This window comes from Acomys russatus, chromosome 30 (genome assembly GCF_903995435.1).
Source record: "Acomys russatus chromosome 30, mAcoRus1.1, whole genome shotgun sequence".
NCBI lineage: Eukaryota > Metazoa > Chordata > Mammalia > Rodentia > Muridae > Acomys > Acomys russatus.
The window spans coordinates 13304266-13328464 of NC_067166.1; the positions used below are offsets into that span (position 1 = coordinate 13304266).

Here is a 24199-nt window from a genome sequence, read left to right on the forward strand (position 1 = left end):
CCGCAGGTCGGGGACAGTGGCGTACGGAGTCACCCCCTGGACAGATTAAGATCGTGATCGCCCCTGTGACTTCATGGTTGTCGCCGCTCGCCCGGCCGCTTCAACTATTAGGTGAGTCATCTGTCCAATTTCTCAGAATGGGTAAAACTTTGTCTAAAGAGGCGGAATTCATCAAGGGCCTCAAAGAGGCCCTCAGAGAGAGAGGCATAAGGGTTAAAAAGAAACATTTGGTTGAATTTTTCATTTTTGTCGATGAGAAATGTCCCTGGTTCATTATTGATGGGCCGACCATAGATTCACACAAATGGCAGCGAGGCGGTCGTGATTTAAATGTCCTCATAACTAGGGATGGGAATGAGGCCCTAGGACACAACATTTTTTCATACTGGGGGCTCATTTGTGACATTATTCAAGCCTCAGATTCGGAGACTAGACACAAACAACTCCTTTCTGTTGCAGAGTACTGTCTCAAGTCTTCCCTGCCGCCTTCTCGCTCCTCCTCTCGCACCTCTGCTCCTGCCTCTTCTCCTTTCACCCTCATAGATATCCCTCAGGACTCCCCTGTCGACCCATCTCCGGACCCTCCCCAGCCGCCGCCTCCTTCTTCTATGGCCCCTCGCTATCCTTCTCTCCCGTCCACCTATGACGACCCTCTCTCTTCTGTAGACCGCGGCTGCTCTCCTTTCTGTGCCCCTGTCTTTCCTGCAACCAAAAACCCTCCCTCTAACCCCCCCTCTCTCTGCTCCGCCCGCCGTCCTCCTTGCCCAGGATGGTGATGACCCCCTAGATCCCGGAGACGCTGCAACCCTTGAGGATAAAGCCGCCCACTACAACTCCGAAGAGTGGCCTCCCTTGTCCCTCCCGACCCTTCCCCCTCCCATCAGTGAATCCTTCTCCGCTGCCACTCCTCCTCCTCCTCTTCCAGCTCTGGCTGCGCTGGAGTCAGCTGCTCCGCTGGCCCGCGTGCCTGCCTCTTTGGCTGCCACGCCCTCTTTGCCTTTCACTGCACTCACCGCTATGAAATCCCACCTGACGCAGCAGATCCAAGACCTTACGGAAGTCCTCCAACTTCAAAACCGCCTCTCTAGCCTCTCCATTCTCTGTTCTTCTCCTCTCTCAGACTCGTCTCCCATCCGCCTCGCCTTCCCTGTCACACACTCACAGATGGCGCCTGAGTCTGGCCGAGAGACTGCCCCGGCTCCCTGCCCCGCCATCTCAACCTTCTGCTTCCCGACCTGCTGGCCGTTCGCCTCATCCCCCTTCCACACCTTCCCGACTCCCCCCTCCCGCCTCTGCCTCGCAGCGGTCCGCTCGCAGGGACCCTTCTCCCCTCATTAATCTCCATTCTGACTCCGAGGCGGAGCAATCTGACTCCGACCATGATCCAAACAGTGAAAGTGAAAGTGACGCCAATGATCGGGCACCTGCTCCTACTGTTTATCACAAACTCCCCTTCAAAAAATTGGAAAAGTTAAATAATGCCATCAGAAATTACGGTCCCAATGTCCCATTTACCCTCTCCCTGCTTGAGAGCCTCAGCGGCAGCGGGTATCTCACACCCAACGAGTGGAATACTGTCGCCCAGTCCGTATTGACGCGAGGCCAATTTCTCTCTTGGCGCGCAGACTGGTCAGACCGCTGCCGCTCCACAGCACGGTCTAACAGCCAGAGTAGCTGTGCTTCCACCAGACAGTGGACATTGGATAAGCTTCTTGGACAAGGCAGATATGCTCTTGATGATAAACAGAAAGGTTTTTCCCTGGGACTTTTGGCTCAGTCCTCCTCTGCCACCATGGCCGCTTGGAGGGCGATTCCCACCCAGGGGTTCGTTCTCTCTCCTCTGACTAAGATTGTTCAGGGAGCACAGGAGAGTTACAGCGACTTTGTGGCTCGCATTCTTGAAGCCGCTGAAAGGTCTCTTGGCCCTGGCCAAAATGAAAATAAATTACTAAACCAACTTGCCTATGAAAATTCTAATTCTGCCTGCAAGGCTGCCCTCAGAGGAAAATACAAGGGTAAAGATCTTGATGAGATGGTTCAGCTCTGCCGAGAGGTAGATCCCTTTACCCATAAAGTCACCCAGGCTGTCAGCCTTGCTGTGGGAGCTGTAGCGGGGGCCCCGCCTAACAATCAGCCCTGCTTCCGCTGCAGACAGCTAGGTAATTTTGCCAAAAATTGCCTCCAATCTAAACCTTTACCTACTCCTCCTGCTGCTACTGGTATGGGCCGCCCATCCCCCACAGCGGTCTGCCCCCGCTGCCACCATGGCCGACATTGGGCTAACACCTGCCACTCCAAAACCGATGTCTTGGGTAATGCTCTCCCCCCTCGCCCGGGAAACGGGGTGCGGGGCCAGCCCCAGGCCCCGGAACCCATTCAATTCCTGCCAGCCTCGAGGGTCAGCCAGCCACAATCCAGCCCGCTGTTGCCTCCCTCTCAGCCACTGCCCGAAGGCTTTGCCGCGCCTCCCCCGGAAGTGCAGGATTGGACCTCTGTGCCTCCTCCTGCACAATATTAAATCCTGATTCAGGCGTTCAAGTCATCTCCACAGGAGTCTTTGGGCCCCCACCGCCTAAGACCTATTATTTAATCCAAGGGCATGCCTCTGCGGCTCTTCGGGGCATTACCATTTTCCCCTCCCTTGTAGACAATGATTACACTGGGGAGATTAAAATCTTGGCCTCCTCCACGAGAGGGCCCCTCACCATCCGTCAGGGCCAACGTATTGCTCAGGCCCTACCCCTTCCTCTCGATACCTCTACGCCCTCATTGGGGCCGCCCAGGGGGCCCTCTGCTCCTGGATCCTCTCATATTTATTGGGTCCAAAAGATTACCAGAGAATGCCCACACCTTAAACTTAAACTTAATGGAAAATACTTTGAAGGCATTCTCGATTCAGGAGCAGATTCCACTGTTTTATCTCAGGCCTTCTGGCCTTCCTCCTGGCCATGCCACCCCTCCCTAGCCCACCTCCAGGGCATAGGCGTATCTACCAACACCCTCCAAAGCTCCCAGATTCTGACATGGGAGGATCCTGATGGCAATACGGGCTGTGTTCAGCCATTCATCGTCCCTGGCCTGCCTGTTAACCTTTGGGGGCAAGATATATTAACCCAGATGGGAGTTTACCTTTTCAGCCCCTCTCCTACTGTGACACAACAAATGCTAGATCAGGGATTCCTCCCTGGTCAGGGCTTGGGCAAAAATAGTCAGGGATGCCCAACCCCTGTCCAGACCACTCCCAAACTAGATCGAACAGGATTGGGTTACCGTACTTCTTTTTTATAAGGGCTGTTGCTCCCCCTGCACTCCAAGCTGATAAGATTACTTGGAGAAATGACTCCCCTGTCTGGATCGACCAATGGCCCCTCCCCACCAAAAAACTCACCGCGGCAATGCAGTTAGTGCAGGAACAGCTGTCCGCAGGCCATATTGAGCCCTCTACGTCTCCTTGGAACACCCCCATTTTTGTCATCCAGAAAAAAGGGGGTAAATGGCGTCTACTACAAGACCTTAGAGAAATAAATAAAACTATGGTTCCCATGGAAGCCCTTCAGCCAGGACTCCCCTCCCCTGTCGCCATTCCCAAGGGATTTTTGAAAATTGTTATTGATCTTAAGGACTGCTTCTTTTGCATCCCTTTACACCCGGAAGATTGCAAACGCTTTGCCTTTAGCCTACCCATTGTTAATTGTATAGGACCCTCCCCTCGCTTCCAGTGGAAGGTACTCCCCCAAGGTATGGCTAATAGCCCTACTCTTTGCCAAAAGTATGTGGCCCAGGCCATAGATCCCTTTCGCCTTGAACATCCTGATCTCTACCTTATCCACTACATGGATGATATCCTTTTGGCGGGAGCAAATGGTGAAGAGCTCCTGCGAGTTGCGTCCTCCTTAGTAGCCAGACTCCAAGAGTTTGGGCTCCATATTGCACCAGAAAAAGTTCAGCTTCAGCCCCCTTATTTGTTTTTAGGATACGAATTACATTCTCATAAGATTCTCACTCAAAAGATGGAACTTAGAAGAGATTCTTTACACACCCTAAACGATTTCCAAAAGCTCCTGGGGGACATTAACTGGTTGCGCCCCTATTTAAAACTCACCACTGGAGATCTTAAGCCCCTTTTTTCTATTCTTCAGGGTGATCCTGACCCCTCTTCCCCTCGACAACTGACCCCTGAGGCTATAAAATCCTTACAGGTTGTTGAGGCTGCTATTTCAAATCAGACCATTTCATATTACTCCCCCTCTTCCCCTCTCTGGCTGTTGATCCTCCCCACCACTTTTTTGCCCACAGGTTTGCTATGGCAAAATAAACCCTTATACTGGTTACATTTACCCGCTACCCCTTCAAAAGTCCTTTCCCCATATCCCCTCCTAGTGGCCAAAATACTCAGGTTGGGAAGAGAGAGTTCCCTTAAAATATTTGGAAAAGACCCAGACATAGTCAGCCAACCCTATAGCCCTGCCCAAATCCAATGGCTACTACAAACATCCGATGACTGGGCCGTCAATTGCTTTTCCTTCCAGGGAAAGATTGATAACCATCTCCCCTCTGACAAACTTATCCAATTTCTCAGTAAACAAGCCCTAATTTTTCCTAAACATACCAAGAGTACCCCTATCCCACAAGCCCCCTTAGTTTTTACTGATGGCTCCTCCTCCGGTGTGGCTGCCTATGTTATTGATGGACAAACTACCAGGTTTCAGACTAATCTCTCCTCTGCTCAACTAGTGGAACTGACTGCGGTCTTCCAAGTGTTCCAACCCCTACAAGACCACCCCTTTAATTTATATACGGACAGCGCTTATGTCGCTTGCTCCATTCCTTTGTTAGAAACTGTGCCCTTTATTCGGCCAGATACTAATGCTTCCCCCCTCTTTGCTAAAATCCAAAAAGTCTATACATTGTCATGAATCATTTTGACTGGCTATAGTTTTCTGATGTTTTTGTTCTGCTTGAACAAGACAAGTTCTCATTGTATGTAATGTTAGTACATGGTCCTCTGAGATGTATGTCTGGAGAAGTACAGTAATCATAGCAGGAACTGATCCTCTGGTCCTCAATCCTATTCATGTTCATGAACGAGAGAGGGGCCAGCTATGTCGTGAAGTGAGCTCTATGCTGTTGACTGCTCTTGTGCTTTGAGGACAACCTGGCTTCATCCTTTCCCTTGATGTCCCTTTTAGTGGAAGTCAGAAGAAATGGAGACTCGGATCAAAGCTGTAGAGGAATACAGTAAAGGAGGAGCATTTGTGAAGTAGCGCATTTTCTCAGCTTAATTCTTAAAATCTTAATTTAATGGAATTTTAGCAGTTAAGTTCCAAAAAAGAAAAAAAAATCACACAATGATCTCATAATTATTTTAAGTAAGTTTATGATTTTGTGTCAGGTTACTTTGACTATTATCTTAGGGTGCATGAAGACATGGGCTACAGGTTGGACACACTTGTGGAGAAACATGGCCTTGTTAATAAGCACTTACTTTAATGGCTCTTAAGCATGAATGTTTGAGATGACCAATGAATGTCAGAAAGTTGAACAGGCCAGGAAGTTACAGACACCCTTCCTTCTCTCATCCAGATTTGCTTACTGTGACCCTTTCCTGGCTTCCTTGACTAACGACTGCATCACACCAGTCCTCTGCCTACTTGTCATCTCTTTGTCTCTCTCTTACTCCTCATTCTATCTCCTCAAGAGTCTCTTCTTAGTTAAAGATTCTTAGCTTTTGTTTGTTTGATTGGTTGGTTGGTTTTCCAAGACAAGGTTTCTTTGTGTAGCCCTGACTGTCCTGTATTTGCTTTGTAGTCCAGGCTAGTCCCAGACATCTGCCTACCTCTGCCTCCCAAGTGCTGGGATTAAAGGCGAGTGCCACGACACCTGTGAAGATTCTTAGCCTTTTATGTCTACAAAAGACCTTTTCTCCAGATTCCAGGAATGTGATAACAAAGGAGGCCCAGCCCCTTCTGCTTAGCAACATTTGATACAAGAACAGGAGCACCAAAGTGATCCCCATCACCCTAAAGCTTGTTACATGTAAACAAAGATAATCAAAATAAAGCAGCTGTGTCAATGCATTGGAGAGAGTTTCAGAAACAGAGGGCAGTTTGCACTGTTGCAAGAATTCCTCCGGTAAGACTGATGATCAGATTTGAGCTCATCTCTGGATCTGCCTTGTCCACTCAGCTGTTGTGAGCATGGACTACATGCAGGAGAGACGTCTGAGAGAAATGAAAGGGGAATGCGTGGTTGCAAATCTACTCAAATTAAGCTCAGTGTGTTTTACATGATCTTACCTAGGTTAAATTCATCTGAAAACGCAGAATGAGTTACTATTCTTTTTACTAATATTTTGATTTTTTTCTTCACATTGTTCCATCACTATCTACTATAATAGTCCAAGCTTCTTTATCCACCCTTCGGTCTCCTAAGGAGAATATCTCAAAGGGAAACCTCATAGTTCAGAAACCCTCATATAAGAACTGGTCAGGCCCAATGGTGTACTAAATTTGTCCATGGTGATGGTAGGTGGTATATCTGCTTACAAAAGCATTGAAACTTTCAACTCATTTTTGGCAACTGTTGCTATAAGAGGTATAAGCCTCATAAATTCAATTTCTTGTGCTGGATATTATACCAAATCAAAGCCAGGGATAATGAATTCCCTCTGCTGAGTCATTCATGCAGTCCACTAAATATTTCCCATAGGTCAAAAATGTTGGTTTGAAAATTCTGGTATATAATAGTCTCTCCTCGTTCTCATATGTATGGGAGAGAGAGACTTAACAGGAGGGATTAAGACAGTATCTATAGCCACGATTCCATGATTTTATGTTGAAACATACACACACAGATGTAACAAGAGATCACATAGTAGAGAGAAAACGGGGGGGGGGGGGGTACATGGGAGGGGCTGAAGGGAGAAAAAAAGGAGTAAAATTATGCAATTATATTTTAATTTCAAATTTTTTTAATTTATTTTAAAAACACAGAGAGTAAGGTGTTATCATAATTTGAATATCCTGCTTTCTGGACTAGGGGAAAAGACAACAATTGAAATATAAAAGATAAGATCATGAGATTAATCCCTAAGACCATGATAGCTAGCACCTTTGAAGCAGAGGCATGAAAGCCCATTTTCTGCTCTGTTTTCTGCCTATTCAGGTACAGGGGAGCGTGAGCAAGGAACAGTGAGCTCATCAGAGCCTGGACCTGTCACTACCTTTGCCCCGGATTTTTTAACCCCTGAAACTATGAGAAGTGTCTGTGCTTTAGGCCACATAGTCTATGGAGACATGTTATAGCATCTCAGATAACTGTGATGAGCTAATTTCTCCCTCTAGTCTCTGATTGTTGGGAACTAAGTGATAACAATAAGGAAGGAGTCACACCTCACGTTGAATGTCCTACAAGGCCTGGTAGATGTTGGAATGCTATTGGGAGTTAGGGGTTAACCATTTCTGCCATAACATTAACTCATTGCTCCAGCAAAAGCAGTGCACTACTAAATAGAAATGCTTTCCACTAAGTCCACTGGTTCCCAAAGCAGTTGGCATCACAAACATCATTCACTCCTTCCTCTGTGTTGGTCTCTGTTTTATTTTATTACTTATTGGTTTGGTTATGGGGTTTAAACCCGGGATCTGTGCATACCACCTGCATCACATACCTCTGCAGTACATTTCCAGTCTTTAGACCTTTTTTAAAGGGATGTTTAATGCCTCATGGGTGATCTTCTTCGTTATTCCTTAATTTAGCCAGGAGTGACGTATTAGACTACATAAAGCACTACCTGGCTCCATTTTGTGGCTGTCTTTGGACAGCCTTAAATGCCACTGAGTCAAAATTTACCATCCAGCTCTGGAGGGTGTATCTTTCTTTAAGGTCGCCTCTTTGTTCTTAATCAATAATAGGTCATTAAAAGGAGAAATTAAATGAGAACAAGAAAATCAGCTTTCCTTGGAATTACTCACGGAGGCAACTAAACTCTGAAAGTGTAAAGAAGGGCAGGCCAAGTCTATTTAATATAAGGTAATGAGCAGAAAACCGCTTTCAGCATCCCTACTTAATTGTTCCAACAGCTCCTGCAAATTAAATAAATGCATTGTCACATCTGGTTCTTTAATAATGAATTTCCATTAGCTGCTGAGGCAAGATAAAAGACCTCTGCAGATGCCTTAGTTGAGACCACCCGTGGACCAAGCATGAAAACTTTTCCTTTCCAATTGCTTGAAAGGCAAGCAATTGGTCAGATAATAAGTACCACACGTAACAGAGAATACCAGTCAACAAAAGGCAAGGATTCTGTAGGCACCTTGAAGAGCAGGTACAGAGGATAACCCCAGAAAGAGGATGCACGCCAGAGGAAGGTCTATTCTACTTTCTTCATATGAATTACTACAAAATTATTCCCATATTGTAACTGAATGCAATAGGATCATTTCATGGTAAGTGGAAATACCATGAGAAAAAGCCCAGCGATGCAAGAATAAAGATAAGTTTATTACTTGAAGCAAGGAAGGAGAGAATTGGAGGTAATTCTCAATGTAGTGTTCTTCCCAAAGAAAACAACCACGGAGGTTTTATTAGGAAACCTATGTCTATTGGTACAGGAAAAATTCATCATCACAAGTAGAGGTGGCTGTGTACCTGAGCATGCTCGCATTTAATCACATCATATGCGTTAGGTGCTGCTGCAGGGCGTGGCTGGCATGGCCTGCCCTCTACCTAGGGGCAGTGCTTCCCCTCTCCCAGAGATTCACTATATACCAGACATTTTAGTTCCAGGAGCCCCTTTTTCCCCACCTCCCTACCCTCTCTCCTTCTCTCCCCCCCCCACCCCAGCATGCACTCTCCCTCCCCTTCCCTCTCCCATGTGGCTTCTAATAATCCTGCATTTATATTATAGCTTTGCCACCGATCAGCTCATTCTGTTTATTTAATCAATCAATATGCTAAAAAAAAAAAAAAAACATGGCAGAAAAGAACCATTTCCGGGTAGAGACCTTGATGCTACGATGAACAAAATCACTATAGGGCACCTAAAAATAGTGAGTGTCTGCAACTTTGGGCTTTTCTTTGGTTGTTGGTAACTTTCTCTGAATGACCCTATCAATAATAGAAAATGTGAAATTTGAAAACAACGAGGAATAAAAAACATTGAAGGTAATTTAATATAACATATATTTAAAAGGGAAAGCATCTTCATCACTATATTTATAGGTGCTTTTCCTTAAAGATGTCTGCCTCAAGTCTCTCTGGCATATGAAACTATAACAAGAAGAACTATAGATATATACATCTATTAAGAAATTATTTATTATACTTATTATTAAAAATAACTTCAGTGTTTCTATATTTTATATTAATTCAAGTATTTGTTATCTTTCAATTTTTTAAAGATGTATTTATTTATTGTATACAGCGGTTTTTTTGGCTACATGTATGTTCCCAGTTACTACATTTCACTTTGTCTTTTATGTCAAGGGACCTCAGTGAGGGTGACATTTTAGATCCTTAACAGTGTTCTCAAGCTCCACGCAGTATGTTGTAAACTGAATTCCTGTCATGTCTTTGCATGATTGTCAGTTACATGTAATTGAACATCTACTTGTTTGAAAACTACAACTCAAATAATCTGTCTGTCTTACATGATTTGAGTAGAGATCTAAGTTTTTGCAATACTTTAGAGATTTTCTTGACATAAAGTACTAATTGAAATCTGTATGTGGATTTAGATCAGACTTCAAAAATGTTTACTTTCCTTGCATTAAGACAATAACATATAAACTATATATTAGGACAAATAATTTAAAGAACAAGTTATAGTTTCTGACATAAAAAGAAATCTTTAGGGGCTGGAGAGATGGCTCAGTGGTTAAGAACGCCGCCTGCTTTTCCAAAGGTCCTGAGTTCAATTCCCAGCAACCACATGGTGGCTCATAGCCATCTGTAATGTAATATGGCGCCCTCTTCTGACTTGCAGGAGTACATGCAAGCAGAGCACTGTATACATAATAAATAAATAAATAAATAAATAAATAAATCTTTTTTAAAAAGAGAGAGGGAAATCTTTAAACATAGAGTTCTTGATTCATGGTAGCCATGTGATTATTGCATTGTTTAATTGTTTAATCTAATTGTGATTTTAAGAATTTAAAATGCTTTCTTACTACATGTGTTAAACTATCTCTTGCAGTGTCCTCCTGAAAAGTAGAATTATTTGTAAGGTTTTTATAAATGCACCATTTATGTATAAATGTAATTGAAATCTGGGGTGACTTGGTATGCTATTCTTAATTCAGTGATGGTACCAGATAACCAACACATTTGGAAACTGAGCACTTGTGTGTGTATGTGTGTGTGCACACACACATTGTTACACTTACTCTCAAGTGGATTTGTCACTTAATATTTTTGTAAAAGTACTTGAGCTGTTTGTGTGATGGAAAAGTCACCATAAAGATGTATATAAATGCCCCTTAACATGTCTTCACATTTAATTTTTAAAAATAGAGCTTTTGACTTACAGTTGCTACTCTTTTATTTCTATCCTTTGCTTCAATATGTATTTGAAAAGTAGAGGAAATTGGAAAAGGAAAGGAAAGGAGTGTGGACCTCTGCACAGATGTTGAACTGGGTGTTCTACCCTAAATACAATTCAGGCACGTATAGAAGTAAAGGATTTATGTGCATGTAAATTTATGTGCATATAAAAGATGCTGCCTCTGTGTGGTCAGATAACAGCCCTGTCTCCACATAATATTGTTACACAATAGATAGTCATTAAAGAATGAGGTTTTAGTATTTATTGCAAGTTAAACTACACACGGTGTCAAAAACGGAGGCATTTGTTCAGATGATTCCTCCAGTGCTTTTGGTCTTTATGATGAACTGCACAGATGGTCACTTCAGCTCACCGTGAACATCTACCTGGAAGGTTCTTAAGGTAAACTCTCTGTACTGAGAAGGAAGAAGGTGACTCCTAACATACCGAGAATCCATCCTTGGAAAGCTGTGGAAATACATAACCCCACCCCTCAGCACAGTGCTAAATACTGGTTCCCTGTTATTTGTTATGGCTTTGATCCCAATGGGATAGTTGGGTTTGGTGATGCAGCACATTTGTACATAATAGAGAGTATTATAAATCCCAGTGACCAGAGAGGATAAGTCAAGGCGTCTGTCTTTGACTTATGTCTGCAAAGTCACGTAGCTTGTCAGGTGATTTTTTTTCCCCCAAAGTGTCCGGATGTCTGGAGGATGAACAGTAGACAGAAGGCACATGACAGGCCCTTGACTTCAAAACAGGTGGAAATTGGGTAGCCAAGAACAGACCTGGAGTGTGTTGTTTAAACTATCTGGTTGTCTGCAAATGAGTGTTAGCAGTAGAAGCTTGGTGTAGGGTCAGGGCAACAGTTGCACAGGTAGGCAACAGCCGGTGGAACGTCAGCGACTCATGAGTGAGGTAGTGCACGGTGAGATTCTGAAGGGACACAGGGAGGCAAGCACGTGCACACCTGGGCCCGGAGCGATCTGAGGCGGGAAGTGGCTGTGCCCATGGCTCACTGTATACCTCTTTACACCAAAAAGATGAAAAACCTCTTCTCACCAAAAAGGGATAACTATTACTTTCTACAAGTCTTCCAGCACAGTTTGATGAGACTATAATATAGATTTTTTAGAAAACTCTATAGTCAAAAGACAACATGCATAAAGATGTAGCTTGCAGCGCTTTCCTCTGTGCGAGTTTCGGGCTCTGCTTGGCTATAGCTACAAGCCTGGAGAAGAGCAACCTCACATTTTCACCCCCAAACATTTGCATTCACAACTTTTTCTGATAATATGGATGGGACTCTTAATGTGTAGGACATGGGAAGGTTACTCGTAAGCATGCTTTCAGTAAAGTACCCCCGTACACACATTATATGACAAGCATCAATAGCATAAAGGAAGCCAGCATCATTGTTCATCCATGTGCACATATGGATGTGTTTATGCATGTATTCTCAGATAAACAGATCATGAACTGAAAAATCAAATGTATCCATTATACAGCCTTTTGCATTGTTGTCCTTAGCGTTTTGTTAGCTATCATTCACCTAGGACGAAAGGGATTGCACACATACTTGATGGTCTCAAGAAACTTTTCTTTTCTATTGGGGGTGGGGGGGAAAGGAGGTTTTTGAGGCAGGATTTCTCTGTGTAGCCCTGGTTGTCACTGACTTGCTTTGTAGACCAGGATGGCCTCGAATCCACAGAGTTCCACCCATCTCTGCCTCCCTGAGTGCTGAAATTACAGGCATGTGCCATCGCACCTGGCTTTGGTTTCAGGACTTTGAACAGAGCATATGTGCCAAGCACTGGGTGTGATGGTGGCTTTAAGAACTCAATGAGCTACTGCAACAGGCAACTGCCAGTCAAGTCTTAAATATTGACTTCATTTTCATTTAGAATGCTTGCCTACACACCATTCTTTATTCAATAAACTCTAGGGGTGCTGAACATAAATTTTTTAAAAGATAATACTAAATACAAAAAAATAATATTTTCGTATATAAAAGCATCAGTGCAAATGGAAGCCTTAGCAATTAATTGCATGAGAACTGCTCTTCAAAAAAAAAGTTAATGTGGAAATGTGTCACTATTAACTGTTCTGTGTAAAGATTATTGAAACATTTGTTGAACGAAATAACCAAATCAAAACCAGTGTTTTGCACAAAGAGTAGACTGGTAAGTGTACTCTTTAACACTGGGTCTAAACTTGATCTTCTGTTTGAAGAACTGTAAATCCAGACAGCGCTGGAAGCGAGCTAACTTAACCAGCCGAAGAAGAATTCTAAGCAGACAAGCTGTTAAGTCCAAAATCGTTCCCACTTGAGTAGCAAAGGTAGACATTCCTGCTACTGAGTAGGGCGTTGACATCTAGCGGAACAGCTGGTTATGAAACTGCCACAGACTTCCAGCTCAGACATGAGCCGCACACCGCTTGTGGCCGGCCTTCCTGGAAGGTGCCTTCCTGGTGAGGAGGAAAATTTGGTACTCTCAGTTTCTCCACGGTGATGTTCACTATGGCCCTACACTTCATGATTTAAATTTTGCAGATACAAACTGCAGTAACTAAAACACTTCAAATCTATATCCGGAAGAAAAGCCTTGAAGGAAACCAAGTTGGGAAAGTGGGCACTGACGGGAAACTTCCAAAACAGTAAACTCTGCTCTGCAAAGAGAAAACACAGGTGCGTGGTGAATGATGAATTTCAGCTCCTGAGCCATGCTTTACTTCACAATTGGATTTTCATTCCTGAATTTGTTTCTAGGATAATTGGCTAAGCTATTCAGAGTGTGCCTAAAGCTCAAGGCAGTCATTAACTATTGGCCATAGATTGTTATCCCCCGTGATTCTGTTTACAAGAGCATATTAAACTTTCCTCAGACTTAATGATGAGATAAAGAAGTGGAAAGACCTACTTTGGGAGTCATTTGTAGGAGGAATTGGATGAACTGAAAAGCATAGACTAGCCATGCGTGGGGCTGCACACCTGTAATCCCAGCACCCAGGGAGGCAGAGGCAGGCAGAGCTCGAGGCCAGCTTGGTCTACAAAGTGGGTCCAGGACAGCCAAGGCTACATGGAGAAAACCCTGTCTTTAAAAAAAAAAAAAAGCATAGACTTGGAGTGTAAAAAGCGATTTGGAGTGTAAAAAATTATGGAATTAGTCTTCTATGGAATTAGTCCGTATTCCTTTGGTCCTTTGAGCCATAGCACACAGTGGCTGTGTGGTTTCCTCTGCCCTTTACAATCCAGGATGATGAACCAGAAGATGGAGGGATGTTGCTGCAGAGGACCAAGAATGGTCATGTGGTTACATGGGTGGCTCTTCCGTTGTTCTTTAAGAATTCTACCCCCCCCCCAACTTGAGTGACACTCTGTTCCCTGCAGCCTCCAAAGGACTCTTTCTTCTCAAGCCACATTTGCACCCCAAGATGCTGAATAAACATGGGGAGATGGAGGACGGTGTGCACTAATGCATTGTCTTGATTAACTGAACTCTAGTGCAGTAGAAATGGACATTTTGTGAGTGCATATTTCTCCCTCCCTCCCTCCGCCCCGCTCCCTTCACTTTTATCCCTCATCTCTTCTCAGAGCCTCGTTTGCTGTAGCGCCTGCTCTGTGTTTTCTAATTGATGTCTCCTATAGAATTGTGGGAGAGGTGATGCACGTTTGTGCTTCATTCACTTGAAGAGTCACATGGCTCCTCAATTCTTTATTTCTTCACCATGCGATGTAGGCACTGATTTGCATGAAATTCTGTCTCTGTTTGAAATATTTGTAAAGCAGAAGAAAAACAAAAACAGCACAGGTCTTAACTTGTCGTCATCTTGCAATCACCTCATTCTTTCCTGCCCTCAATTTGTATATTTGATCAAAAGCAGCCCATGTCTCCATCCTCGCCAGCCATTTCTAAAGATGTTTTCTTTGGGACTAACTCACAACTTTATCTCTACCACAAGATCTCTGAATGTTTGCAATCAAGCCAGTTGACAGTAGTCATCAATGTCCCCACTGGTCCCCAGGGGCCTATTAAAGAGCCATGTTAGTCAACTCCTGTCATTGGAGAGGCAGCAGGGGCCTCCTCTGATTGGTAACACACATGCACAGCTCATCTTGACTAAGGCAGCTCCACTCTGCCTCCTCAACACTATTCCCTTCTCTCTGGCTTTCACAGAGACCCCAGAACACTTCATCTGGGAAATTTTACTTTACAGTTTTTATCTTAATAAATTTTACTAAACTATCTGGTTTTAGCAGTTTTTAAGGGAAGAAAGTGTTTCATGACAGAAAATGAAGATGAACTCTCTTTATATTTACCCTTGCATACGCCGTGCTTAGTCAGTTATTTTAAATTATTATTATTATTACTATTATTATTACTATTATTATTATTATTTTGGCTACACAGCATGATATACATCTAAAATTTACATATTAACTTAATTGGTTGTCATTAGTGTGTGGTGATATTATCTGTTCAATTTTTAATAATGAATGGGTCAAAGTGGTAGAAGAAGTTGGCAGGAGGGTGCATGGCTCCTTATTTTCAACCATTGGTTTGTGGGTAAATTACAGCCATCTGTCTACCTCTTCAACCAAAGTGCCTAAATGTCACTCATAGCAAGTTCATCCAAGTCTTCTAGAAACCCACCTACATAAGTCCTACATGAACCCCCTTTATCCCACACACCTTCTTGGTTTGAGTTGTTCCTATAAACTTAATCCAACCAAGCATGTCAATGTAGTGTTTTCATCCAAATATGTATCTATGATGTTATTCCCATGTGGATGGAGATACTTAAAGAGTTAAAGAGAAGAAAGACAGAGAAGCTAATGTTTATTGAGCCAGGTAACTAGGCTCATGCTTTCCAATCTGTGACTTCCATCTCTTTAAAATATTCCAAGCCAATAGTGGCTTATGTTTTGAAGTTTTACTGGAGGGAGGCACCAGATATTGTGCACAGAGCCTTGTGTGCATGCTAAGAACATTCTTCAGCACTGAGCTATAACCCTGGCCTCAAAACTAGAAGAGAATGAAATGATACTGTCTAGAAAAACCATGAGAGCGCATCTCCAACACTAAGGTAAGTGCTGCTGACCAAACCTTTATTTACAAGTTCACGTGTGTGTGCGTGCATAGTGGGTTCTGATGTAAAAGACTTCTTCCCATAAGTCATAATTTTTAAAAAGCAGAAATTTTAGTCACCATTGCATTTATCATCATACAAATTTTGTAAAGGCAGGAATTCTCTCTGCCTCACAAAGAAAGCCAAGATTAAGTTTAAAACTTTGTCTTTGGGCATATATCAAAAGCCTTGCCTGGCAGGTACAATTGACCAACTGCCACTAAGTGCCCTGTGCCAAGCCATACAATTATAGCTACCTGTGTGCTGTAGCATTTTTTGGTTTTGTTTTTAATATGTAAGAATATAGACCCTTTGACAGCATGTTGGGAAGTACTGACTTGCGGAGGCTCAAGTTTCTTTCCCTCCTCGTGTTGACTGTAATAAACTCTCATTCTCACACTCAGAGAGCTCCCACTTGCCTTTAGGGTTTCTCTCTGAAATTAAATTCTTTTGGCTGTGTTCAAAATATGCAGGTTTTATGGCATTTAACCTGCAAGAAGAGCAGCTGGTTTAGGGTGGACTGCAGTAGCTCATGAGAAGGGATTGTGCTTCCTTCCCCATAGAAGAGCACAGGGGTGATTCCTGGTGAAATTCTGCTATAGCTCCTTTCTGGTCAGACACAGGGCACAGCACACTTTTTAAAAAGTGGTAGTGTTGAGGCCTTTAATCCCAGCATTCCTGGGGCAGAGGCAACCCTCTTTGAGTTCAAGGCCAGCCTGGTCTACAGAGTATCTACTGGTCCAGGACAACCAAGGATACATAGAACCTCTGTCTTGAAAACAAGCAAACAAGCCCCATGGTTGGGAGCTATGCTCTATCTTGCATCACTGCCTGAGTTGACACTGACTGCATTAAGATTGTTGTTAAGAGCCAGTTGCACGGTGTGATTACTTGACAGGATGACATGGCTTCCGGTTGGGGACTGAATCATTAGCAACAAGCCCTTCTATCTCATCTTTCCCATGCAATGTCTCACAGACATTGCCAGTGTGCTCCTTTCTGGTGTCAAAAGGTAAGCAAGATCCTTGCACTCAAATGCTTGGCAACTTTCGAGAAGAATAGATATTCCTGTATGTAGTGTCCATGTGGCTGTGTAATGTATAGATTGTCTAAAGAGGTATCAGAAAACCATATTGGATAACTAGAGAAAGTTTTAAAGAAAAGTAAGGCTATGGACCAACCTCAGGAATAGACAGTACACCTAGTTTTACTGACTCCTGAGTAGTGAAGTTTGGTTCTATGGAGTAAAGCCTCACGTGAACTCACTCCTTATGACACACTATGATGCAGCCACACAACTGAGGGTGTGACTGAAAGATCAGTTCTAAAGGTCTGCAAGCAAATGAACAGTTAACACAAATGTCGGTGTGTCTTGGTGGCCAAGAGAGAAACACATTATATACAGAAGGGAGCAACAAAAAAGGAGAGTGTCTTTGTCTGGGATTCTGCTCTTGCTGGGCGTGGTTCTTGAGAGAAGCAGATTAGATTAGGCTTCTTCCATCCTCAAGCACATGTTTCACACCACTGTTTATTTATCAGCCTTCTTTCTTTCTTTTTGAAAAAGAAAGGAGACATTGCCATATATGTCTAATCTCTTTGGATCCTTCATGCTTATGGGTTTTTAGCTATATGACTTTGCCTTCCTTTATAATTTAGCTCATAAAAGCTTTCAGAAGAGGGACCGTCATTCTTGTTGAATTGCCCTATTAATATAAGGTAGTATTCAGATATAATAATAATAATAATAATAATAATAATAATAATAATAATATCTATTTACTTTTATATTTATCCAGAAAATACTTAAATGATGAATTGAGTACTTCTGAGTAAATTTTTCAGATACTAGTTTTTAGTCTCCCTAAAGGCCCTATGAAACACCTACAGTTGTTCTTATTTCATACAGAGGAAACTGGAAATTAAATTACTCACTGTGGTGAGTGGAGACTTTGGGACTTGAACCCCAGCAGTACTGGGGTGCAGCTAATGAGCCACAGTCTGAGTTTGATATATTCCTTCATTCACCAACTATCAGTTCAAATCTATGCCTCACCTCATCTCTTTCGGGGTACTTAGTGTGATGTCTCAAATTCTATCAGTGCGGTTTGCCCTTAGGAATGTCTACCACGTTGTAATTTGTGACTCCAACATTAGAGTAGTGCCCATCACCACCAGCACCATTGTCCCTTTCTGTACTTGTCCTGAAAGAACATAAATGAAGACAGGAGACTTCACTATAGCCCCGGTGCTTTATTTGTAGTGTCTACAACGTTCACTTAAAATAAAATGCAACTTGATCCTGCTCCTGTGGGTCAAGCTAATGTTAGTCTCGTATGGAGCAGTGTCTCATAGTTTGTTATGTGATTTATGGTTTCTACCTCCTTCTCAATCCTTCTTTGGGTAATAGGCATTTCAACATGGGAGGGGAAGAGTAATAATACTCGAAATGAGGATGCACCAGCTGAGGGAACATAGGATTTGCCTGGATGCTAATTATAGTCAACCCAGGAAAAAGCCTTACGGACTAATTTTACTACATGCTGTTTGTCTTTCAAATCATACTAAAATACTAAAAAACAAAACAAAACAAAAAAAAACATTTTCAGAATTTTAGATAACAAGCTCTGATCTGTAATGAGAGATTTACTGTATAAACGGACAATGCTCAGGCCACATCTTACAATAGAGTTCTCACCCACAATTTCTAGAGCAGCCAGTCTGGTCTGGGAATCTAACTTGCAGCCTCTGGAGCAACCAGCTCAGACTGAACAGAATGTGGTCTATGGCTGACAGATCCCTTGCTCAAACTCAGCCCCAACAGGTAAAGCTAAACACTCTTCATAAACTCATGCTGTAGGTGCCCGCCTTGTTAGCCTGCAGCTTCTCTGCCCGCAGCTGCCGGCAGAGCACACCTGTCAGTACTTTCCTTAACCACAAAGCGTTTCCATGCCTCTGCTTGCTTGAGTTTATGCCAGATACAACCGGCAGGGCTAACAACTACTGCTGTAGTATATACCGAACCGATGCAGAGCCTCGGTTTGTCCTCGTTTGTATGGTCTTTCATTATATCCCCCCTTTTCAAAATAAAAGGTTTCCTCTTGCTCTAATTTCTGGAAAATTAATTATCATATCTGCTCCTCATTTCCAGTGAGGTCCACAAGGCATGTGTACAGGGCTGTTATGGTTAACATCTAGATGCCTGGACTGTCATCTAGATGTATCTCTGTAGCTTTAAAACAGCAATGCCATCACTTTAAAAAATACCTTTGCTTCTTGCTGCCTGTAACTGGCATATGGACCTTTTTAGTATTATTAAAAATCAGAGACACAACCCAGTGGTACTAGGGAGAGTTTTATTGTAAAGATAGCAGTACCTACAGTTTTACGCGGTTCCAAGTCTACAAAAACTCTCAGAGCAGAGACTTCCTTGTGTCTGTCACACCAGCAGACAGATTACTCATAAACTGGGAGGGAAAATCACTTCCTGCCAAACTGTGGCAGAGGCGGGGGCACTTTAATGTCTTGGCCTCTCTCCAGCTTCTTCTCACAATCCACCAGGTAGTTGACGCCGTCAATAACGATCTGGACAAGCTCAACCTTGAGAGAGAGAGAGAGAGAGAGAGAGAGAGAGAGAGAGAGAGAGAGAGAGAGAGAGAGAGAGAGAGAGACCAGGAAGAGACATGCTGGGGTCAGCTGTGGAAGAGGACAGGTAGCATAAGGTTTTCTCTCAAGCTTTCTTAGGGTGGGGAATCCTGTGAGGACATTTTTTATACTTGAAAATCATTAGTTTCCATCCCTGCTTGAAACTGCAGCTCCTCTGTTAGTTAAACCCCTGCTTTCATCTTTATCACAACAGAAGCCATTTTTGTTTTGAAGTCTCCATTTTGATCATAAGGTGAAATTAAGTTCAGCTTCTCGGGCTGTACCTGCCTGGGAGCGTGAATAGCCTTTTACTTACAATTCAATTCTTTTTTTTTTTTTCCCCCATCAGCTGTCTTTTTTTTTAATACTTTTATTTGATTACACATGTATAAAACAAACTACATACAGCAGGGAGAACCATGTGACAATCATGAGAATAATGAGTTCTATACATGTTACATTCATAGTGCAATTCTTGCTGAACGTTCTGCTTGAATTAATGATATGTTCCCTTATTCCAGAACGATGGGGAACTGGAAAGTCCCCCAAGCCTATACCGTAGCCAATCAGCTTAAAATGCTTTGCCTAGCCACCTGGATTCAATGTACTCAGAATAAAATCGAATCTTCTTGTGTTTAGTTAATCGGGATGATGTAATGCTGCCCCCCCCCCACTTCCCACCTGGTTAAATAGTTAGTTTTTCTTATTAAAAAAAAAAAAAAAGCCTGCCTTAGAAACAGACCAGTGTCACAATTTGGCTCCTGAGTCCACTGTGTCCCTGGCCATGGTCAGTCTTGGGGTGTTGCATTTAATAAACCATCAATATCTCACTGAGCTTGGTGCGGGAGTGGTTTGTGTGGCAGCTCTTGTACTACAACAGTCCCTTTCTTTAAAAAAAAGTGTGTGTGTGTGTGTGTGTGTGTGTGTGTGTGTGTGTGTGTGTGTGTGTGTGTGTGTGTGTGTGTGTGTGTGTGTGAGTGTGTGTGTGTGTGTGTGTGTGTGTGTGTGTGTGTGTGTGTGTGTGTGTGTGTGAGTGTGTGTGTGTGTGTGTGTGTGTGTGTGTGTGTGAGTGTGTGTGTGTGTGTGTGTGTGTGTGTGTGTGTGTGTGTGTGTGTGTGTGTGTGTGTGTAAGAAGAGGGGTGTGGAATCAGAGGACAATTTTGTCACTTTTCTTATTATACCACATGTTCCAAAACCAAACCTGGGTCTTCAGGCTTGTGTGGCAAAGCTATCTTCCTGGCCACATGCTTTCTTTTTCTTCTAAAGATTTATTTAATATCTTTCTTATTTATTATGTGTATGCGTGTGTGCCTGAGTAAGAGTCTGTGTGTACTGCGTGCACGCGGGTGCCCACAGAGGCCAAAGGACATCAGATTCTCCGGAACTGGACTTACAGAAAGCTGTGAGCCACCATGTGGGTAATGGGAATCGAACCTAGGTCTTCTGCCAAGAGCAGCAATTACTCTTAACCAGTAAGCCGTCTATCCAGGCCCCATGTACCTTTTCTTCATCAGCCTCTTGTATATAAGACTATACAATGACATCTGTGTGTTATTCTTTGGATACAAACTCAGAGCAGCTTCCCAACCCTCTGAGCACTGAATGTGCTCAAGATACAGATTTATTTACATAGTGTAATAGTGTCTTCTGGAGAAATTGTTCTAACTAAATCATGCTTTCTCTGTGATAGGAAAATAGACTGCTTAAAGCAAATTTTACAAATTAGAACAAACTATGTTTTTGAAATTTTCTTGCTCGAAAAATGTTAGAACTTTATTGTTCATATATTCATTAAAGGCTATTTACCTATGATTAGGTTTTTTTTTTTTATGGGGGCAGGGATCACCACCGAAATGAAACACACCACTGCCCAGAGGCTAAGCTAAGATAATAAGCAAGGGATGGCTCCTGGAAACATAGCCTACTCTGTAAGCTGAGAATGAGCAGCAAGGGAGGCAAGACCAGTGCGTTCAGAGGGTGCAGCAGGCTTTACACACAAGGAGCTCAGTTCCCTTCCACTTGCTTTTCATTCAGAAGGAACCTGGGGCCAGAAACCCAGCTATGTCTAGTTGAGCCCAACGTCCCCTTCTCTGACTAGATCTGTCCTGTAATGGACAAGGTGTGATGGCGTGAGCTCCTCGTTCACTTCTGGTGGGACTCTGTCTTAACCTTCCAGGAGGGAACTTGGTCACGTATAGTTTCCCTCTTCCTTCCACAGGATTATAGCCCGTCTAGAGCTGTGATTTGAGTTATACACAAAGTTGGTTAAGATCTCAATCAGAAAATACTAAACATATAATGGAATGTCTTTACCATATAATCACCAAAAATCAAGTATTTGAATGTCAAAGCATTTTTCTTGTTCCATTTTGAAATTCTGTTTGTTTCGCAACACTGGGATCAGATCTAGGGCCCCGCACCTGCCAGGCAAGTGCCTTGCCATTAGAGTATACCCCTACTGGGGCTGGAGTCAGGGCTCAGCAGTTAAGAGCACATGTTGCTCCTACAGAGGACATGGGTTTGGTTCCCAGTACCCACATGGTGGCTCACAACCATCCGTTACTCCAATGCCAGAGTCATTGAGGCCCTTTTCTGAATTTCTACACGGTGCACATATAAACATTCAAGAAAAACATACATATACATAAAATAAAACAAATCTTCTAAAAATCTGACACAAAGAAAATAATTTTAAAAGCTATTTCTTTATCCCCCCAATCATGTTATTTGATAATACTTATTGTTGTGATAAGGTAGTCATGAATTATAGAAAGTGCTATAATACAAAATATGTGCTACAATAATATCTTTTAATTTTTTCTGGACAATTATTAAAAAGGGTAAGAAGAAATTTATGATAATATTCAAAATGATAATGGGAGCTACTGGATTAAACACATGGTTTTAAAAATACTTTCAGACATTTTTTAGGTTTTATAATAATCCCCTAGAAATGTACAATAAAACAGTAAGCTATGCTTTATCACTACTATGCAGATTGAGAGAACAACTTTATATAGTGGCCCTTCATAGTTAAGTCTTCCGACCAGAGGCTGCGTCCCAGGCTGAAATAACTCACTGTGCTGACCCTACTGGCAATATGTACTTAGTATTCAGTCATGTGTTCCCAAGTGACCGGTCAAGACCCATCTCAGCCATGGTTCCCACGTGTCAATGAGCCCACTGTTCCTATGTCCCACGGGAGTCCCTAGACTTTAGCTATCTAAGATGCCAACATGAGGGCGACTAGCATGTGGTCTTCAGCAAAGGAGGTTCCGAATCAAGAGAGATTTTCACCCTTTACACTCTCAAAGGGACAGCACACCTGTTCTCTGAGTCCATGAGGATATGATTACCGCTGCCCTTTAGCATTAGCGAGCCCCTGTTACTGAAGATGGCTGACACTGCTCCCAAGGGGCTGGCCAACAGCAACAGTTCCACTGCGGCTCCTTGGCTCCCCTACCAGTGCTCAGAAAGGACTGTGTATCTCTCTTGCACTATTTTCCAGGCAAGAGAAACACAAGAGTGAATAGTTAACTCGGGACTTGGTGGGGAATGAGTGCGGGGACGGAGGCAGGCTGTGGAGGCTGCTTCCTCAAGTCCTCCTGCTCTTAGGCTGACCTCGTGAGTCCGCGACAGAGCGAGAGGGATGTTACCTCTGATCTACCGATCCGATCTATGTTAGAAATGTCGTATACGTCCGCCACGGCTGCAGTGTCCACACCGCCTGTGCCGCGCTTCTGGAGCCTCAGGTTCTCCAGGATCTTAGAAAAGCGTGGGTCCTAGGAGAAGGGATATTGTTGCAGTCACTGGGCGAAGACGCAATGTAAGAGACAGTAACCTTTAGTAAAGTATTTACAATGTACTTGGGCTTAAAGCCTTCCAACAGTCTAATGCTATTACTTTCACCCCATCAAAATCCATCTTCTGGTGCTGGAAAAGAAAATGTCCCAAAATAATTTTTTAGTTTTGTGCAGTGGCAGTATAGTTAAGTAACTGTGGCCTTCAATGGTGACAGAACTCCGCTCATTTGAATGTATTGAGTTTTGGATGTATTTGCTTTTTTTTTCTTTAAGTTCACATCATACAGTGTCAAAGGAAGGAACTAAGATTGACATAATGTCCTTGGTTTTTCTATTGCTCATTATTATGTAAACAGTGAGTGGCAGTGCAGAAGGAAGACTGTGTGACTGAAGAATGGCAACCAAGAATTCTGATCACTAAATCAGATTTTATAAACAGTGGAAAGAGCATGGACTTAAAACAAGGCATACTTATTTGGTTTTGTCAAAATTTTACAAAAATATGTGATATATATTTATACCAAAACTATATAATCCTTAGATTTAGGAAAGAAGGCAGTTCATGTCTAGCAGAATAAAGCAGTATTAAATACAGATATAAGTTGGAAAATGTAAAAAACTGAAAGAAGACGAAAAACAAAATGTCAGTGGTAGGGAATAAAAAGTTTAAGATATTAAAAAAGAAAGAAAGAAAATGTCTAACACAGGGCATGGGTGGGCTAGACCTTTAATCCTAGTATTCTGGAGGCAGAGGCAGGTGGATCTCTGATACTGAGGCAGCCTGGTCTAGGTTCCTGTCCTGATTCTAGGACAGCTAAAGCCACTTATTAGCCTAAAGCAGGGGGAGGGTGGGCGGTACCTGACACCAGGTCACTTATAAATAATATAAGCCCTTTTGGCTCACCAGTGGTTTAAGTCCTCCCTGGCTTCGGCACCTGCTCCATATCTGGTGAAGACTGTGTGTGTGTGTGTGTGTGTGTGTGTGTGTGTGTGTGTGTGTGTGTGTGTGTGAGAGAGAGAAAGGGCATCACACAGTTAGACAGAGCATATGTGATAGCTTGGATCTTCTTGTACA

General features: G+C 43.0%; 1 protein-coding gene across 1 annotated transcript in view; it reads right to left on the reverse strand.

Annotated features, from left to right (window-relative positions):
• Window positions 1-19018: 19018 nt before the first annotated feature.
• The window catches only part of Ckmt2 (creatine kinase, mitochondrial 2), a 31548-nt gene continuing 26367 nt past the window's right edge, over window positions 19019-24199 (reverse strand). The window contains exons 9-10 of the mRNA XM_051172381.1: window positions 22978-23103; window positions 19019-19276 (exon numbers count right to left, since the gene is read on the reverse strand). Coding sequence (XP_051028338.1) covers window positions 19157-19276; window positions 22978-23103 — 246 coding nt within the window. The 3' untranslated portion in view covers window positions 19019-19156. The remainder of the gene's footprint in view (window positions 19277-22977; window positions 23104-24199) is intronic.